Here is a 12,717-nt window from a genome sequence, read left to right as displayed (position 1 = left end):
ATCTTTAAAATAACTTTTCAGTGCTTTCTGCATTTCAGACAGCAGGTGAAACAGAACAGTCAAAATAATAAAGAGTATTTTATTGCTGGCTGGTGGCTTAAAATTCATTTTATTTATAAGGTGTGAAAATATCACCTAGGACAGTGATGGCTAACCTTGGCACTCCAGCTGTGACAAAACTACAAATCCCATCATGCATCTGCCTCCCCAAGTTATGCTTAGAGCTGTCAGAGTATTTGCAATGCCTCATGGGACTTGTAGTTCCACCACAGCTGGAGTGCCAAGGTTAGCCATCACTGACCTAGGAGAAAACTAAGGAGAAAAAGTGAATTGGGGTATACCTGTGGGTATGAGTGGGGTAAAGCTTATCCACTCAGTACTTTGCCTAATGCTTAACACACACAATTAGATTTTCTGGTAGATTTCTTGCCAAATCAATTATTTCCAGCATGTCCGATCTGATTTCCAATCGATTTTCCATAGGAGTGAATGGAAAATCAATCGGAAATCAGATCGGAATTGCTGTCAGATGTCAAGGCTAGTAACACCCCTCATAGAGCTTGATCCAATTCACTTTCTCTCTTAAGTTTTCTCCTAGGTGATACTTCGCCTTATCAATACAAACCATTAAGCAAGAAAATACTCTGAATAATTTTGACAGTACCTTTTCACCTACATTTTGGCACTTTTCCAATTGTAAAGTGCTGAAAAGTTATTTAAAACAGAAGATGAAAATTATCTCCTAGGAGAAAACTTAGCAGAAAAGGTTAATTGAATAATGCTGTATCAAATGACCAGCTGAACAAGGAGTGATGTTTCTCTTCTGAAAATAATCCTTTTTTTTTTTTTTTTTTTTTGTACTTTTTTTTTTATTTGCCATAGCATGTCTTTAATATGGCGTAGCAATACTTTGCTTCCTAAGGACACATTTTGTTCAGGTTCACTTTGACTGCTCGTTTAATATACAATATTTATTGTATATTGTAATTTGACAATCCTTACTTTATTCTCCTATGTGTCTATTGCTTCCAATCAAGTACAAACCATCACAGAATGGCAGTCAGAGGCATTTTATATGACCAAATTCAACATGAAGGCAGAAGAATGTCTATGACTGCAAAGTCAGTCAGTCGGTCGGGAGCTTGATTCAGGACAGGACACATAACTCTCGCTGTGACTTGTTTCATTTTGTCATGCGCAGAAAAACATTGTTGGAAAAGTGCCCTTTTATGAGTTCCTCAAACACCTGAGCCTAGGGTGCCTTCTCTCATGAAACTAACAGACACTAGATTATATATGGTCATGACAATATAAACAATCAAGGGCGTAACTATAGTGGTGCAGCCCTCCACCATAAGGGGACCAGAGCATTAAAGGGTCCCCCAACTACTTGCCCTCCCTACAATACAGAGGTCCCGCCTCCACATTAAGTGTTGTTGTAGTTGCACTTGATACAGGGGGTGGGGATTATAATGGCTCTCCAGGCTGTGTAGATTACCAAGAGGAATCAAAGAAAGGGGTGTGAACGTTGGAAGGACCCCATCAAGATTTTACAGGGGGCCTCATGATTTGGCGTTATGTCTCTGTATATAGGTGTCAGCTCGTCAACCTCTCATCCTCTGTAAAGAAGTGCCATTGTAGTTATCTCATTGAGGAGAGATTATTTATAAAACAAATAAAGGGAGGTAAAGTGTGAGATAAATAGATATGGAGGGGTAATTCCATGAGATAAACAGATAATGGGGATACATCAGGAGTTAAGACAGATAAGAGATCATTTATAAGATACACTTGGTGAATTAACTCAAGTCACTGGCCCTATAATGGTTGTAAAAGGTTTAGGTTGGGAGCACATTTGTCTGTGCAGAAAACCACGATTTTCTGCATTTGTTTTTTTTTTGTTTGCATTTAACTTGCATTTGTCACGAGTTTCCATTTTTAATAAATCTTCCTTTTCAACAAGAGAAAAAATATAGTATCCATATTTTTTTTACAAATACGCATGCGTTTTTGCGTCTCCATAGGAAAGCATTGTATGCAAATCACATATGAGTCACATACAGTATGTGGGAAGAAGGGACTTCCTGTGGGAATTTTTAAACTCACATAAAATTGAATTGGGAATCACACATAAATGTGATTTTTGTGTGGCCCATAGACTAACATTATACGCATGCAAAACACACAAGTGTGCTCCAGACTTAAACAGACAGACCACATCAAAAGTAATGAATTGTTTCCATTTCTGTGAAGAAAAAGGAATATTGTAATTAATAATAATACTTTAATAATGTTGATATTCTCATGCCGGGATTCCTCTGCAAATGAGATGTGATTTGTCAGTCTACTGTTAACATTTACAAAACACAGTTATTGATAATAGAGTTATTCATAGCTATGCTTGGTGGTTCAGAATTCAAACAGTAGAGGGCCTAAAACTGGAGGGCAGCCCAAGTATGTATAGTAATCTAATGAATTGAGATTTATATGAAGGGAGAGTTAAAGGCACAGAGTGTGTCACAAGGGAGTGCAAGGTGGAGCAGGTACACAGATACATGGGTAAGAGATAGATGCAATGGCAGGCGGAGCTGTAAGGAGTGGCTGCACAGAAAGAGGAGGTGTTTGGGTAACATATGGCTTGCTTTTACATACTCGTTGCTCTGTCACTGTTTTCTTCTTCATTCTTGCACTTCCTCCTCCTTTAATCATTTTACTTGCGAAAACCAAACCTGTCCAACCACTTCTGTCTCCCCTAGTTTGCTGGCACGCCGGGGAGGGGGGGGTGCCTCCTTCAGCAACACAGCTCCTTCCTCCAACACTCAAACAAGAGAAATCATAAATCCGGCTTTGTTTAGTTACAGATTACAGAAACACACGTAGCAGGGAAAGAGAGAGATAGAGGCGGGTGAGAAGCACGCACTGACATAATGGGAGACACAGAGAAATCTAAGAAGCTGCAAACAAAAGTAAAGATGAGAGAAAGATGCAGGTGAATGCCCAGTAATCTCAGCATAGCATTGATTCTGCATGTAAGACAATTTGAAGGAGTAATGTACTGTTCTTCACTGTTACATTTATTCATCATTCTCCTGCAACAAATTAGCTTTTACTAACAATCCCCTAGTTGTATTAAAATTGATTTAAAGCATCGCTCTTTGCAATTTCTGCCAATTATGGCACTGACATCTGCTTTTCTTTTGTTGCAGACTTCCACTGCCGTCGATAAAGGATTTAGGAAGTTGATCGGAAAGTGATCCTATCTCCTGTCTTCCTTTGAAAATGCCATGTTAGCCTTGCATCAGAATGCTGGGCAAGAAACGGTGACCAACTGGCTTCTAACCATGAACAATACTACTGTCAACCCGCTGACCTCATATTCTACCGAGCAGCCAGTCAGGTCTGCAATTGGAGACCATGCCATCTGGCAGGTGGTGCTGATTGTCATCACAACAGGATCCCTGTCCCTCATCACAGTGGTTGGAAATTTAATGGTTCTTTTGGCATTCAAAGTGAACAGCGACCTAAAGACGGTCAACAACTACTTCCTTCTCAGCTTAGCATGTGCTGACGTCATCATTGGTGCAATATCTATGAATTTATATACCACTTATATTATAATGGGCCGATGGGCCCTTGGCAATGTTTCCTGTGATTTATGGCTGGCACTAGATTATGTCTCAAGCAACGCCTCTGTAATGAACTTACTCATTATTAGCTTTGACCGCTATTTTTCCATCACAAGGCCACTGACTTACAGGGCTAAGAGGACACCAAAAAGAGCAGCCATCATGATTGGATTAGCATGGATTATCTCATTTGTTTTGTGGGCTCCGGCCATCTTATGCTGGCAGTACATTGTGGGGGAGAGGACAGTGGAGCCTGATGAATGCTACATCCAGTTCTTGTCAGAACCCACTATAACATTTGGCACCGCAATTGCTGCCTTCTACCTGCCAGTCACCATCATGATTATTCTGTATTGGAGGATTTATAGAGAGACAGAAAACAGAAGCAGAGAACTGGCTGGCCTGCAGGGCTCAGAAACAGAAAATATAGTACGGCCTTTAGGAAGTCTTAGAAGTGGCAGTAGCGGTGGCGTGGGTGATTCTGACCGTCTACCCAGATCACAAACATCTGTGCCCAGAATAAAGAGAGCATGCTGTTTTCCTGGTGCTCTTGCTGCTGGGCCATCCCTCAGAAGTTATCCACAGCACAGAAGTAATGGGAGCTGGAACACCATGGAAGATGCTGCTTCTGCAGACTCTGTCTCTTCCTCCTCTGATGCAGAAGACAACCCATATGAGATGAAGAGCATATGCTCTGCTGTTATGCGTTTACCAATGGTCAGCTCTGTGGTTGGGACTCCTACAGGTTCTCGTGGATCCAATGATACTCTTGAAAAAGGGGAAACTGAAAATGAAGCCAATGGAGGAAAACAGGAGGTATCTAGAAAACCATCCAAGGTCTTGGCTGCAGCTTTACCATCAACTCTAATTAAAGCTAAGATTGATAAGACTCGGCACGGAAAGAGGAAGAGCAATACACTCATCAAGGAAAAAAAGGCAGCAAAGACACTGAGTGCTATATTGCTGGCTTTTATTTTGACTTGGACTCCTTATAATATTATGGTGCTAGTCTCCACATTCTGCAAGAACTGTATCCCAACAAAACTCTGGGAGCTGGGTTACTGGCTCTGCTATGTGAACAGTACTGTCAACCCAATGTGTTATGCACTGTGCAATCGCTCCTTCAGGCGTACCTTCAAAATGCTCCTACTTTGTCGGTGGGACAAACGTAAATGGCGGACCCACAGGCACCAACCAGGTTTTTTCAGGACCCCATCACAGTGATCGGGTGGGTGACAAAATCATCATTATTTCTATTCTGGTAGAAATGCTGATATCAGTAAAGCAGGATGCAGGTTTCAATCTGTCAAGCTATAGTTACACCATCCCAAATATTTATAAGTACTTTTGTTAAGCCAGTACAGTGGAGGTTTGCTGTATAGGACTTTAGCAGGATAGTTACCTGCCGAGGAAAGAAACCATACTGATGCTTTAATATACATTTTATTATTATTTATTAATATAATTATTATTATTATTATTATTATTATTGATTTATAAAGCGCCAACATATTCCGTGGCACTGTACAAAGTAAGAAACAAACATGGGGTACATAATAATACAGACAATGGTGTACACCAGAATACAAGATACATAATTAGTGACAAAATACAAAGAATGATACAAAATATAGAATTGGTAATGACAGTGATAAAAGTAACATGATGAATAAAATGTATAATGGTTACCAAGACACAAAAGGGGGAGAGAGCCCTGCCCTTGTGAGCTTACAATCTAAAGGGAATGGGGGGAAACAGGAGGAGGGGTAGTATGCAACAAATATATAGAGGCTGTGTGTATTAGGATACCTAGTAGGAGTGCAATTTGGTCTTAGGACAAAGGGAAGTGGCCTAAGGTAGCGCATACGCTTGACGAAACAAGTGTGTTTTTAGAGAGCGTTTAAAGGTAACAAAGGTTGGCGAGTGACGGATGTGCTGTGGGAGGGCATTCCAGAGAAGGGGTGAAGCGCATGCAAAGTCTTGTAAACGTGAATGTGAGGAGTTGATTCTAGAGAAGGACAACAGAAGATCATGTGCCGATCTGAGATTGCGATTGGGTTTGTATCTGGAAATTAGTGAGGATATGTACCGGGAAGAGAGATTGTGGAGAGCTTTGTAGGTTAGGGTTAGGAGTTTGAACTGAATCCTCTGGTTAATTAGCAGCCAGTGAAGAGCTTGACAAAGAGGGTCGGCAGAGGAAGATCGAGAAGAAAGATTAATGAGACGAGCAGTTGAGTTCAGTACCGACTGGAGCGGGGCCAGTCTGTTAGAAGGTAGTCCACAAAGAAGTATGTTGCAGTAGTCCAGACGAGAAATTATAAGAGCATGTATTAACATTTTAGTTGTGTCTTGAGTGAGAAAAGGACGGATGCGAGATATGTTTTTGAGTTGGAGATGGCAAGAGCTGGTTATGGAGTGAACATGAGGAATAAAAGAGAGAGATGAGTTGAATATTACTCCCAAGCACCGAGCTTACATTTGAAACTTAGCACTATAATTAATGACAGACTCTAACTTTATTAAAGCCCGCTTCAGGCACAAATGTAATCCTAGCACTATGTAGGCACTCACTGCCAGAATTTATATTAATCTGTTTATTAGCACTTTGCACTACAACTACAGACTGTTCTCTGGATATAGATTACAGTCTGTGGCCTACCCCTTTGTAGTCTCAACAGCATGTATCTATGTAACTATGGATAGTGAAGCAGCAGAAGCCCCTCCGTCAGAACCTGCCAATAATTCCTTTGGTTTTTAAAATAGGATTTTAATCTGCAGAATGCTCTTTTCAAACACAGAGTGAGTTATTTACAAAAACTAAGGATTGACGTTTTTGACCATTTGGCTTACAACATACATGTCAAACTCCGGCCCACGGGCCAAATCTGGCCCTCGGAGCCATTCAATTTGGCCCTTAGGTGGTTTCCCCACTTTGCATTATATTTGGCCCACTCTTGACCACCAGGGAAGCCACATTGGAGGTGAAGCCTTAGATCACCAGGGAAGGCATATGGGGAGGGAGGGGGAAAGCAAAAGACACCAGGGAACTGTATAGGGGAGGGTGGGGGCCTCTAGACACCAGGGAACTGTATAGGGGTTGGAGAGGAGGGGGCCATTAGACACCAGGGAACTTTATAAGGGAGGGAGGTGGCCAGTAGACATTGAGGTTGGCCCTTGACTTGGTCCCAGTGTACAATTTTGGCCCACTTTGTATTTGAGTTTGAAAACCCTGGCTTAGAATGCCAACTGTGGCTGTGATGCCAGGCAGGATGAAGCCATACCCTGCCCAGACAGTGATGGGGCCACTATGTGCAGTAACTGTAGGCTATTGCAACTTTCTACACATCAGTAGCCATGACAGGCTCCCTTGAAATGACTATGGAAAAATAAATGCACATGCACATCCTCTGTTGATTACCAGGCATCTACTGCCTGGGTGGCTGCATGCGCTATCAATCAGTTAAGGGGGATAATAAAAGGGCTTCGGTTCTATATGGTCACCCCAATTGAAAGGGCGAGCCCCTTAATATAACTCTGCCTATGTTTATAGAGTTGGAAGGACGAGGCTCCAGCGGGGGTGGCTGCTTGGTCATTCCCTTAGTAATGGGGATGTGAACCATAAGCCAACTTTTATTATATATTGTAATTACCTACCTCCTGTTGGGGTCACACAAAGGTGAGGAACAGCCCCTTCTGCTTAACACATCAACAGTAGGACAAAGACACTTTCCAAGGGGGAGGGAGAGGATTAGATATCCCACTCCCTTGCTACATACCCCTTGGCTTGGTATTTGACAGGGGACAGACACCCACACTCACTGGCTCTGCCTTCCTGACCACCCAAACTGCTTGGTTAATGAATGAGCTAACAAATCTTGTTGGAGGATTGGTTAATTTGTTTTCTTAATTCATACAAATATAACATTTAAAGTATTAATATTTACTTCAGATTGGAGGGAAGTTTTATAAATATTTTCACTGACAGCCATTGCTTAGAACATAATAAATTCCCATTGCGCCTTTCTTGAGTCACGTGCACAGCCCAATTTATTTATTAAATGTGCATATGGGATTTTTGTCCAATGGTGGGTTATCACTACAAACTATGACAGTAGAGATTCTCACTCAAAATGTTTGTCTAGGAAACTTTGCTTACCAAGGGAGCAGATGATATATTTAGATTTGTGTCTAGAGTTGGCCTTACTTAGGTGAGTTAATTGCACTGCAAGTTTCTTTAGTTTACTCCAGTCTAACCTGCTTCTATTCCAATCTGTAGACAGTGGCCTCAATTCACGGAGCTTTATCACACACTTTATCAAACGTTTGATAATTTACTTCATGGGTAAAAGCTAATTTTGAATTCACTGAGGTGTTATATATTTATCAAATGTTTTACCGATAAAACTTTCAATAAATATATAACACCTCAGTGAATTCAATATTAGATTTTACCCATGAGGTAAATTATCAAACAATTGATAAAGTGTTTGATAAGGCTCTGTGAATTGAGGCCAGTGAGAAGGTTGTTCCAGAGAGAACCAACCAGGAAATAATGAGGAAGGTCTACCTGCTAAAGTCACATGATCAGCACCAGTAATACTATATTGTTATGATAAACATTGTATGTCAGGAGCCTCAAAAGCTGTATAGTAATCCTCCAAAAGGTGAAAGGCACAGGGCAGCCATCCCACAGATACACCTAGTACATTGGTCATATTTTGAAATGTTACAATCAGTCAGAAAAATTGATTGCTATTCTTAAATTGAACAGATATTTAAAAAATTGTATGGTGTGTGGCCACCTTGAGTGTTGTCATGTGCAGTCACAATTCATATGCAAATACCAAAGGGAAAATATATGTTAGAATAGGTTCACACTTATTTTAAAAACGTATCCGTGGCTTTGTTTTTTTTGCCCGGATCAAAAACGGAGCCACGGATACAAATGTTAAAAATAGCAGCAGTCTTCATTCAGTTTCAAAATGGATCCCCGTGCATTCCGGGCAATCCGTTATGAAAAACTACATGCAGGGTCCGGACTTGTCAGGACTTCACGGACCGCACATGGATCCAGATACACGGAGGGGTAGTGGCAAGCAATGCAAAAACGGATCTCCCTCTACACAGACACAGATGGAGATCCAGATTGCATACTGCCTGCTCACCTCAGGTGTCCCCAGGTATAGGCTAGAGGGGGAAGCAGCCAGGATGGGGTTGGCAGTGGTTGGCGGGGAGGGGGGTCACCCTCCATCCCTCACCTGGGTCCCTTGTCCCCACTCCCCCTCCAGCTATTTGCGCGAAACGTTTTAAAATGTGGCAGAGAGCGGGGAAGATTACCTTCTCTCTCTTACTTCCTCCGCCTCACTTCCTGCAATGCCGCCATCCAAAGTATAGAGGGCGGCATTGCAGAAAGTCAAGCAGCGAATGGGGGAACGCAAGAGAGGGAGGTAAGCGTCCCTGCTCGCTGATACATTTTAAAACTTTTTGAGCAAATAGCTGGAGGGGAGCAGGGACGGTGGACCCAGGTGAGGAGGGGGCAACCCCCCTCCCCGCCGACCGCTGCCACCCTCGTTCTGGGCCGGGCTGCTTCCCCCTCCAGTTCGGTGCCCCCACGGCCAGGGCATACGTTTCCAGTCCGTGCAAATACATTTCAGAGTATAAAACGGGAGAAAAAAGAAAAATTACCAAATGTAGTGTGGACCTAGCCTTACACAGTGCATCTTATGGGGCCATAGAGAGAGAGAGAGAGAGGCCCTTATTCAATTCACTTTTTCTCTTGTGGTTTCTCCTAGGTGATATTTTCACACCGTATCAATAAAATTCCTTTAAAGAGTATCTGAGCCGGATATAGATTATAGGATACAGAGGCATGTTCTCTGCCCAATTACATGCTTCTGTGTCCTTCTGGTGCCGCTGCCAGTCCTCCCGGGCTGTGCTGTACCCCTCCCCAAAACTAGCGACAGGCTACCAACAATCTGATTGTCGCTAGCCTCCTGTTTACCTCCACCTGCTTTCCCCGCCTCCCCCGCATTTTTGTCACTTAGTCAACATCAGGTGGTGATGACAATCCTAATGCCACTTAGCTTTATCATCTTTAGTGCATATGTGTAATTATGCCTGTTGTATACCTCAACATCATTTTGTGCGTGTAAAGAAGATGGAAGTGGTCATTAACTGTTCCACCTGCACTGGATTTCAAGACAGAGCAGAAATAAGCAGACAAATTAAACTAATTTTAGATCCGTAAAGCCAGGCACACACTTTCAATTATGATTGGCCAGTCACAGACCATTTTACCATCTCCATGTAATATGAGGGTTTACCTACACAATCTGTGCATGGTATTTAATATCTGTTGACTCTCATACTACATGGAGGTGGTAAAATTGGTCAGTGATTGCCCAATCATAATTGAAAGTGTGTATCAGGCTTAAAGAGATACTGAAGTGACAAAATAATAATGATATAATGAATTGGTTGTGAATTGGATAATTACTAGAACATTAGTAGCAAAGAAAATATTCTCATATTTTTATTTTCAGTTATATCAGGGTTTTTTATATCATTACACCATTCTCTCATATTTGCAGTTTACACACTACTCAGCATTCTAAATGATTTTACAGAGCAGGCTAGTGAACTTTTGAACTGAACTTTTGAACTGTTCTCTGCAGAAAAAAAATACAGTGCCAGACACTTGAGATAACAAGCTTCAGAAGACAGAGCTCTCTGCGACTTTGAAAGTCGTGGAGCTCAGTGGCTCTTTTGCATGGATAACAACTGGAGTTTCTTAACTCTTCCTGTACTGGAAACACTATTAGACTTATGTCTCTGCCCCTAATGTTTTATTTCTTAGTTGTACTACACATACAAATCATTATATCATAATTTTTTTTTTCGCTTCAGTGTCTCTTTAACAGATCAGGCTTCGAGGACACTTGTCTGTGCAGAAAACCTTCTGCCATGTGTGTTTCCAGTGAAAAAATACATTTCTCCTTACTCATCTTTTTCAAAAATGCATCAAAAATACATGCGCATTGGATGCCTTTTTCATCTCCCATAGGACAGAATTTCATGCACATGGCATGTAATTAGCATACAGTATGCGGGAAGAAGAAACTTGCTGTGTGATTTTAAAATGCTCATAACGATCCCGATGTGATTTTTGTGCAGCCCCTATATGTATAAGTTGCATGCAGCATTTTTTCCCCCACCCACGATTCGGAATCAACATATTGATTTCAATAGGCTGTGTTTCAACATCCGAAATCGTGTGCGGAAAACGGCCACAATTCGCATGTAGTGGAAATGGGCCCATAGAGTAACATGTTGCATGTGTTTTTTTTTGCTAGTGCCTGTTTCCACTACATGCAAATTGTGACTGTTTTGCGCACACAAATTCATATGCAGAAATGTAGCCTATTGAAATCAATAGGCTGGATCCGAATCCCATTTGTGGAAAAAACATGCTGCAGGTTTTCTGCACAACACATCCAAATCTCTATAGCAGTGTATGGCATCAGCACAGAAACAGACCCCGAACCCCAGTGGAAATATAGTCCTATGCAGAAAACGCGTGCAATTCTGCCTCCAATGTGTGCTTCCAGCCTGCTGCTATATAGCAACCAGAAGTCTGGCAAGAATGTTGTCCAAACCCAATAAGCCCATTTGCCCTGAGAGGTGTGGCCTACATATGTATGGAATATGCTGAGTCATCGTTACACCATACAACATGTTTATACTAGGGCCATAATATAATGATGATGAGGTGCAAAACATGGTGCCACCTACTGTGCCAATTAGAGAAGACAGTCCCATTGGCTTCTTAACTTGACAGGAAAAAAATGGGTTCCATCATAATCCATTGCAGTAAACTGGCAGATCTCCAGCAGAGGGAATATTTTAGTGTTTACTCATCTCTGCAAGGGCAGACAGAGATCCATGCATAACATACATATTACAACACAAATGTACATGAACAAATCAGCATAAGCACTTCTTATTATGGAAAGTGGAGGTGAATCACTGTCTGCTAGATACATGTACATTTCTAGGTCATTGAGTAGCTAAATGAGATGCTTCAGTAGAGAAGATAAGCTAAAAATTAAGCCAGGGATATTCACACACAATGGCGTCAATTCACCAGAGAGGATTTACTAAGAGAAAAAAGGTAGGCAGTTTATCTCATGAGGTATTTTAACACTCTGGAGTCAATTCACCAGTGTGAGAGGACAGAGAGAAAAGTGTTCGATAGCAGGGGATAATGGAGAGATATGCATAAGGAAAGTGCGAGAAAGCAGAGAGTTAGGTAATCGGTATTAATGATTTACATGGGATACTTTTCCTCTCTGTAAGCTTGAAAGGGAAGCATTGTGGGTAGGAGGCGGAGTTTTACCACTACCTGACCAGAGTATTCCTGCCTTTTACTGCCGGATCATATCATAAATCATATCACAAGTGAGTCTGAACTTCTTCACCACCTCTGTCTCAGTAAATTTATCAAGAACTGTTCTCTCACGAAAAATACGAGGGGCGATTAAACAGACCCTCCTCCTGCACCTTCGCCTCATAATAGAAGCAAGCTCTAAGGCCTAGTGCACACCAGAGCGGTTCGGCTGCGTTTTGCGATCCGCTGCGGATACGCTTGGGTAATGTACTTCAATGGGCTGGTGCACACCAGAGTGGGAGGCGTTTTGCAGAAACGCATACTCCTGGGCTGCTGCAGATTTTGGATTGCGGAGGCGTTTCTGCCTCAATGTTAAGTATAGGAAAAACGCAAACCGCTCTGAAAAACGGCACTTCAGGGCGGTTTGCCAGGCAGTTTTTGTTACAGTAGCTGTTCAGTAACAGCTTTGCTGTAACAATACATGAAATCTACTACACGAAAAACGCTTCACAAAACCGCAAAATGCTAGCTAAAACGCTACAGAAAAATAAGAAAAAGCGTTTCAAAATCTGCTTGCATTTTGCGGATCTGCTAGCGGTTTTTGGTGTGCACCAGGCCTAACAGAGTAAGCTCAAAAGGCTCCATCTTCCACAGCAGCAGCTGCTGTGTGAAAACCACGATATCTCCAGGTTTATTCAGGGGATA

General features: G+C 41.9%; 1 protein-coding gene across 9 annotated transcripts in view; it reads left to right on the top strand.

Moving 5' to 3' along the window:
* CHRM1 (cholinergic receptor muscarinic 1) overlaps window positions 1-12,717 on the top strand; it is a 501,924-nt gene that overhangs the window by 480,746 nt on the left and 8,461 nt on the right. For 7 of the 9 annotated variants that reach the window (XM_068261097.1, XM_068261099.1, XM_068261096.1 and 4 more), the window contains one exon: window positions 3,207-4,854. In XM_068261097.1, the coding sequence (XP_068117198.1) occupies window positions 3,285-4,850 (1,566 nt within the window). In that variant the 5' untranslated portion in view covers window positions 3,207-3,284 and the 3' untranslated portion in view covers window positions 4,851-4,854. Of the gene's footprint in view, window positions 1-2,815; window positions 2,990-3,206; window positions 4,855-12,717 lie in introns of those variants that run through there. The other 2 variants (XM_068261104.1, XM_068261101.1) reach the window with 2 other exon arrangements.

The sequence above is a fragment of the Hyperolius riggenbachi genome, chromosome 11, assembly GCF_040937935.1.
Source record: "Hyperolius riggenbachi isolate aHypRig1 chromosome 11, aHypRig1.pri, whole genome shotgun sequence".
Taxonomy (NCBI): Eukaryota; Metazoa; Chordata; class Amphibia; order Anura; family Hyperoliidae; genus Hyperolius; species Hyperolius riggenbachi.
Note: the sequence above shows the minus strand (reverse complement) of the source record. Positions and strands in the feature narration are given on the sequence as shown.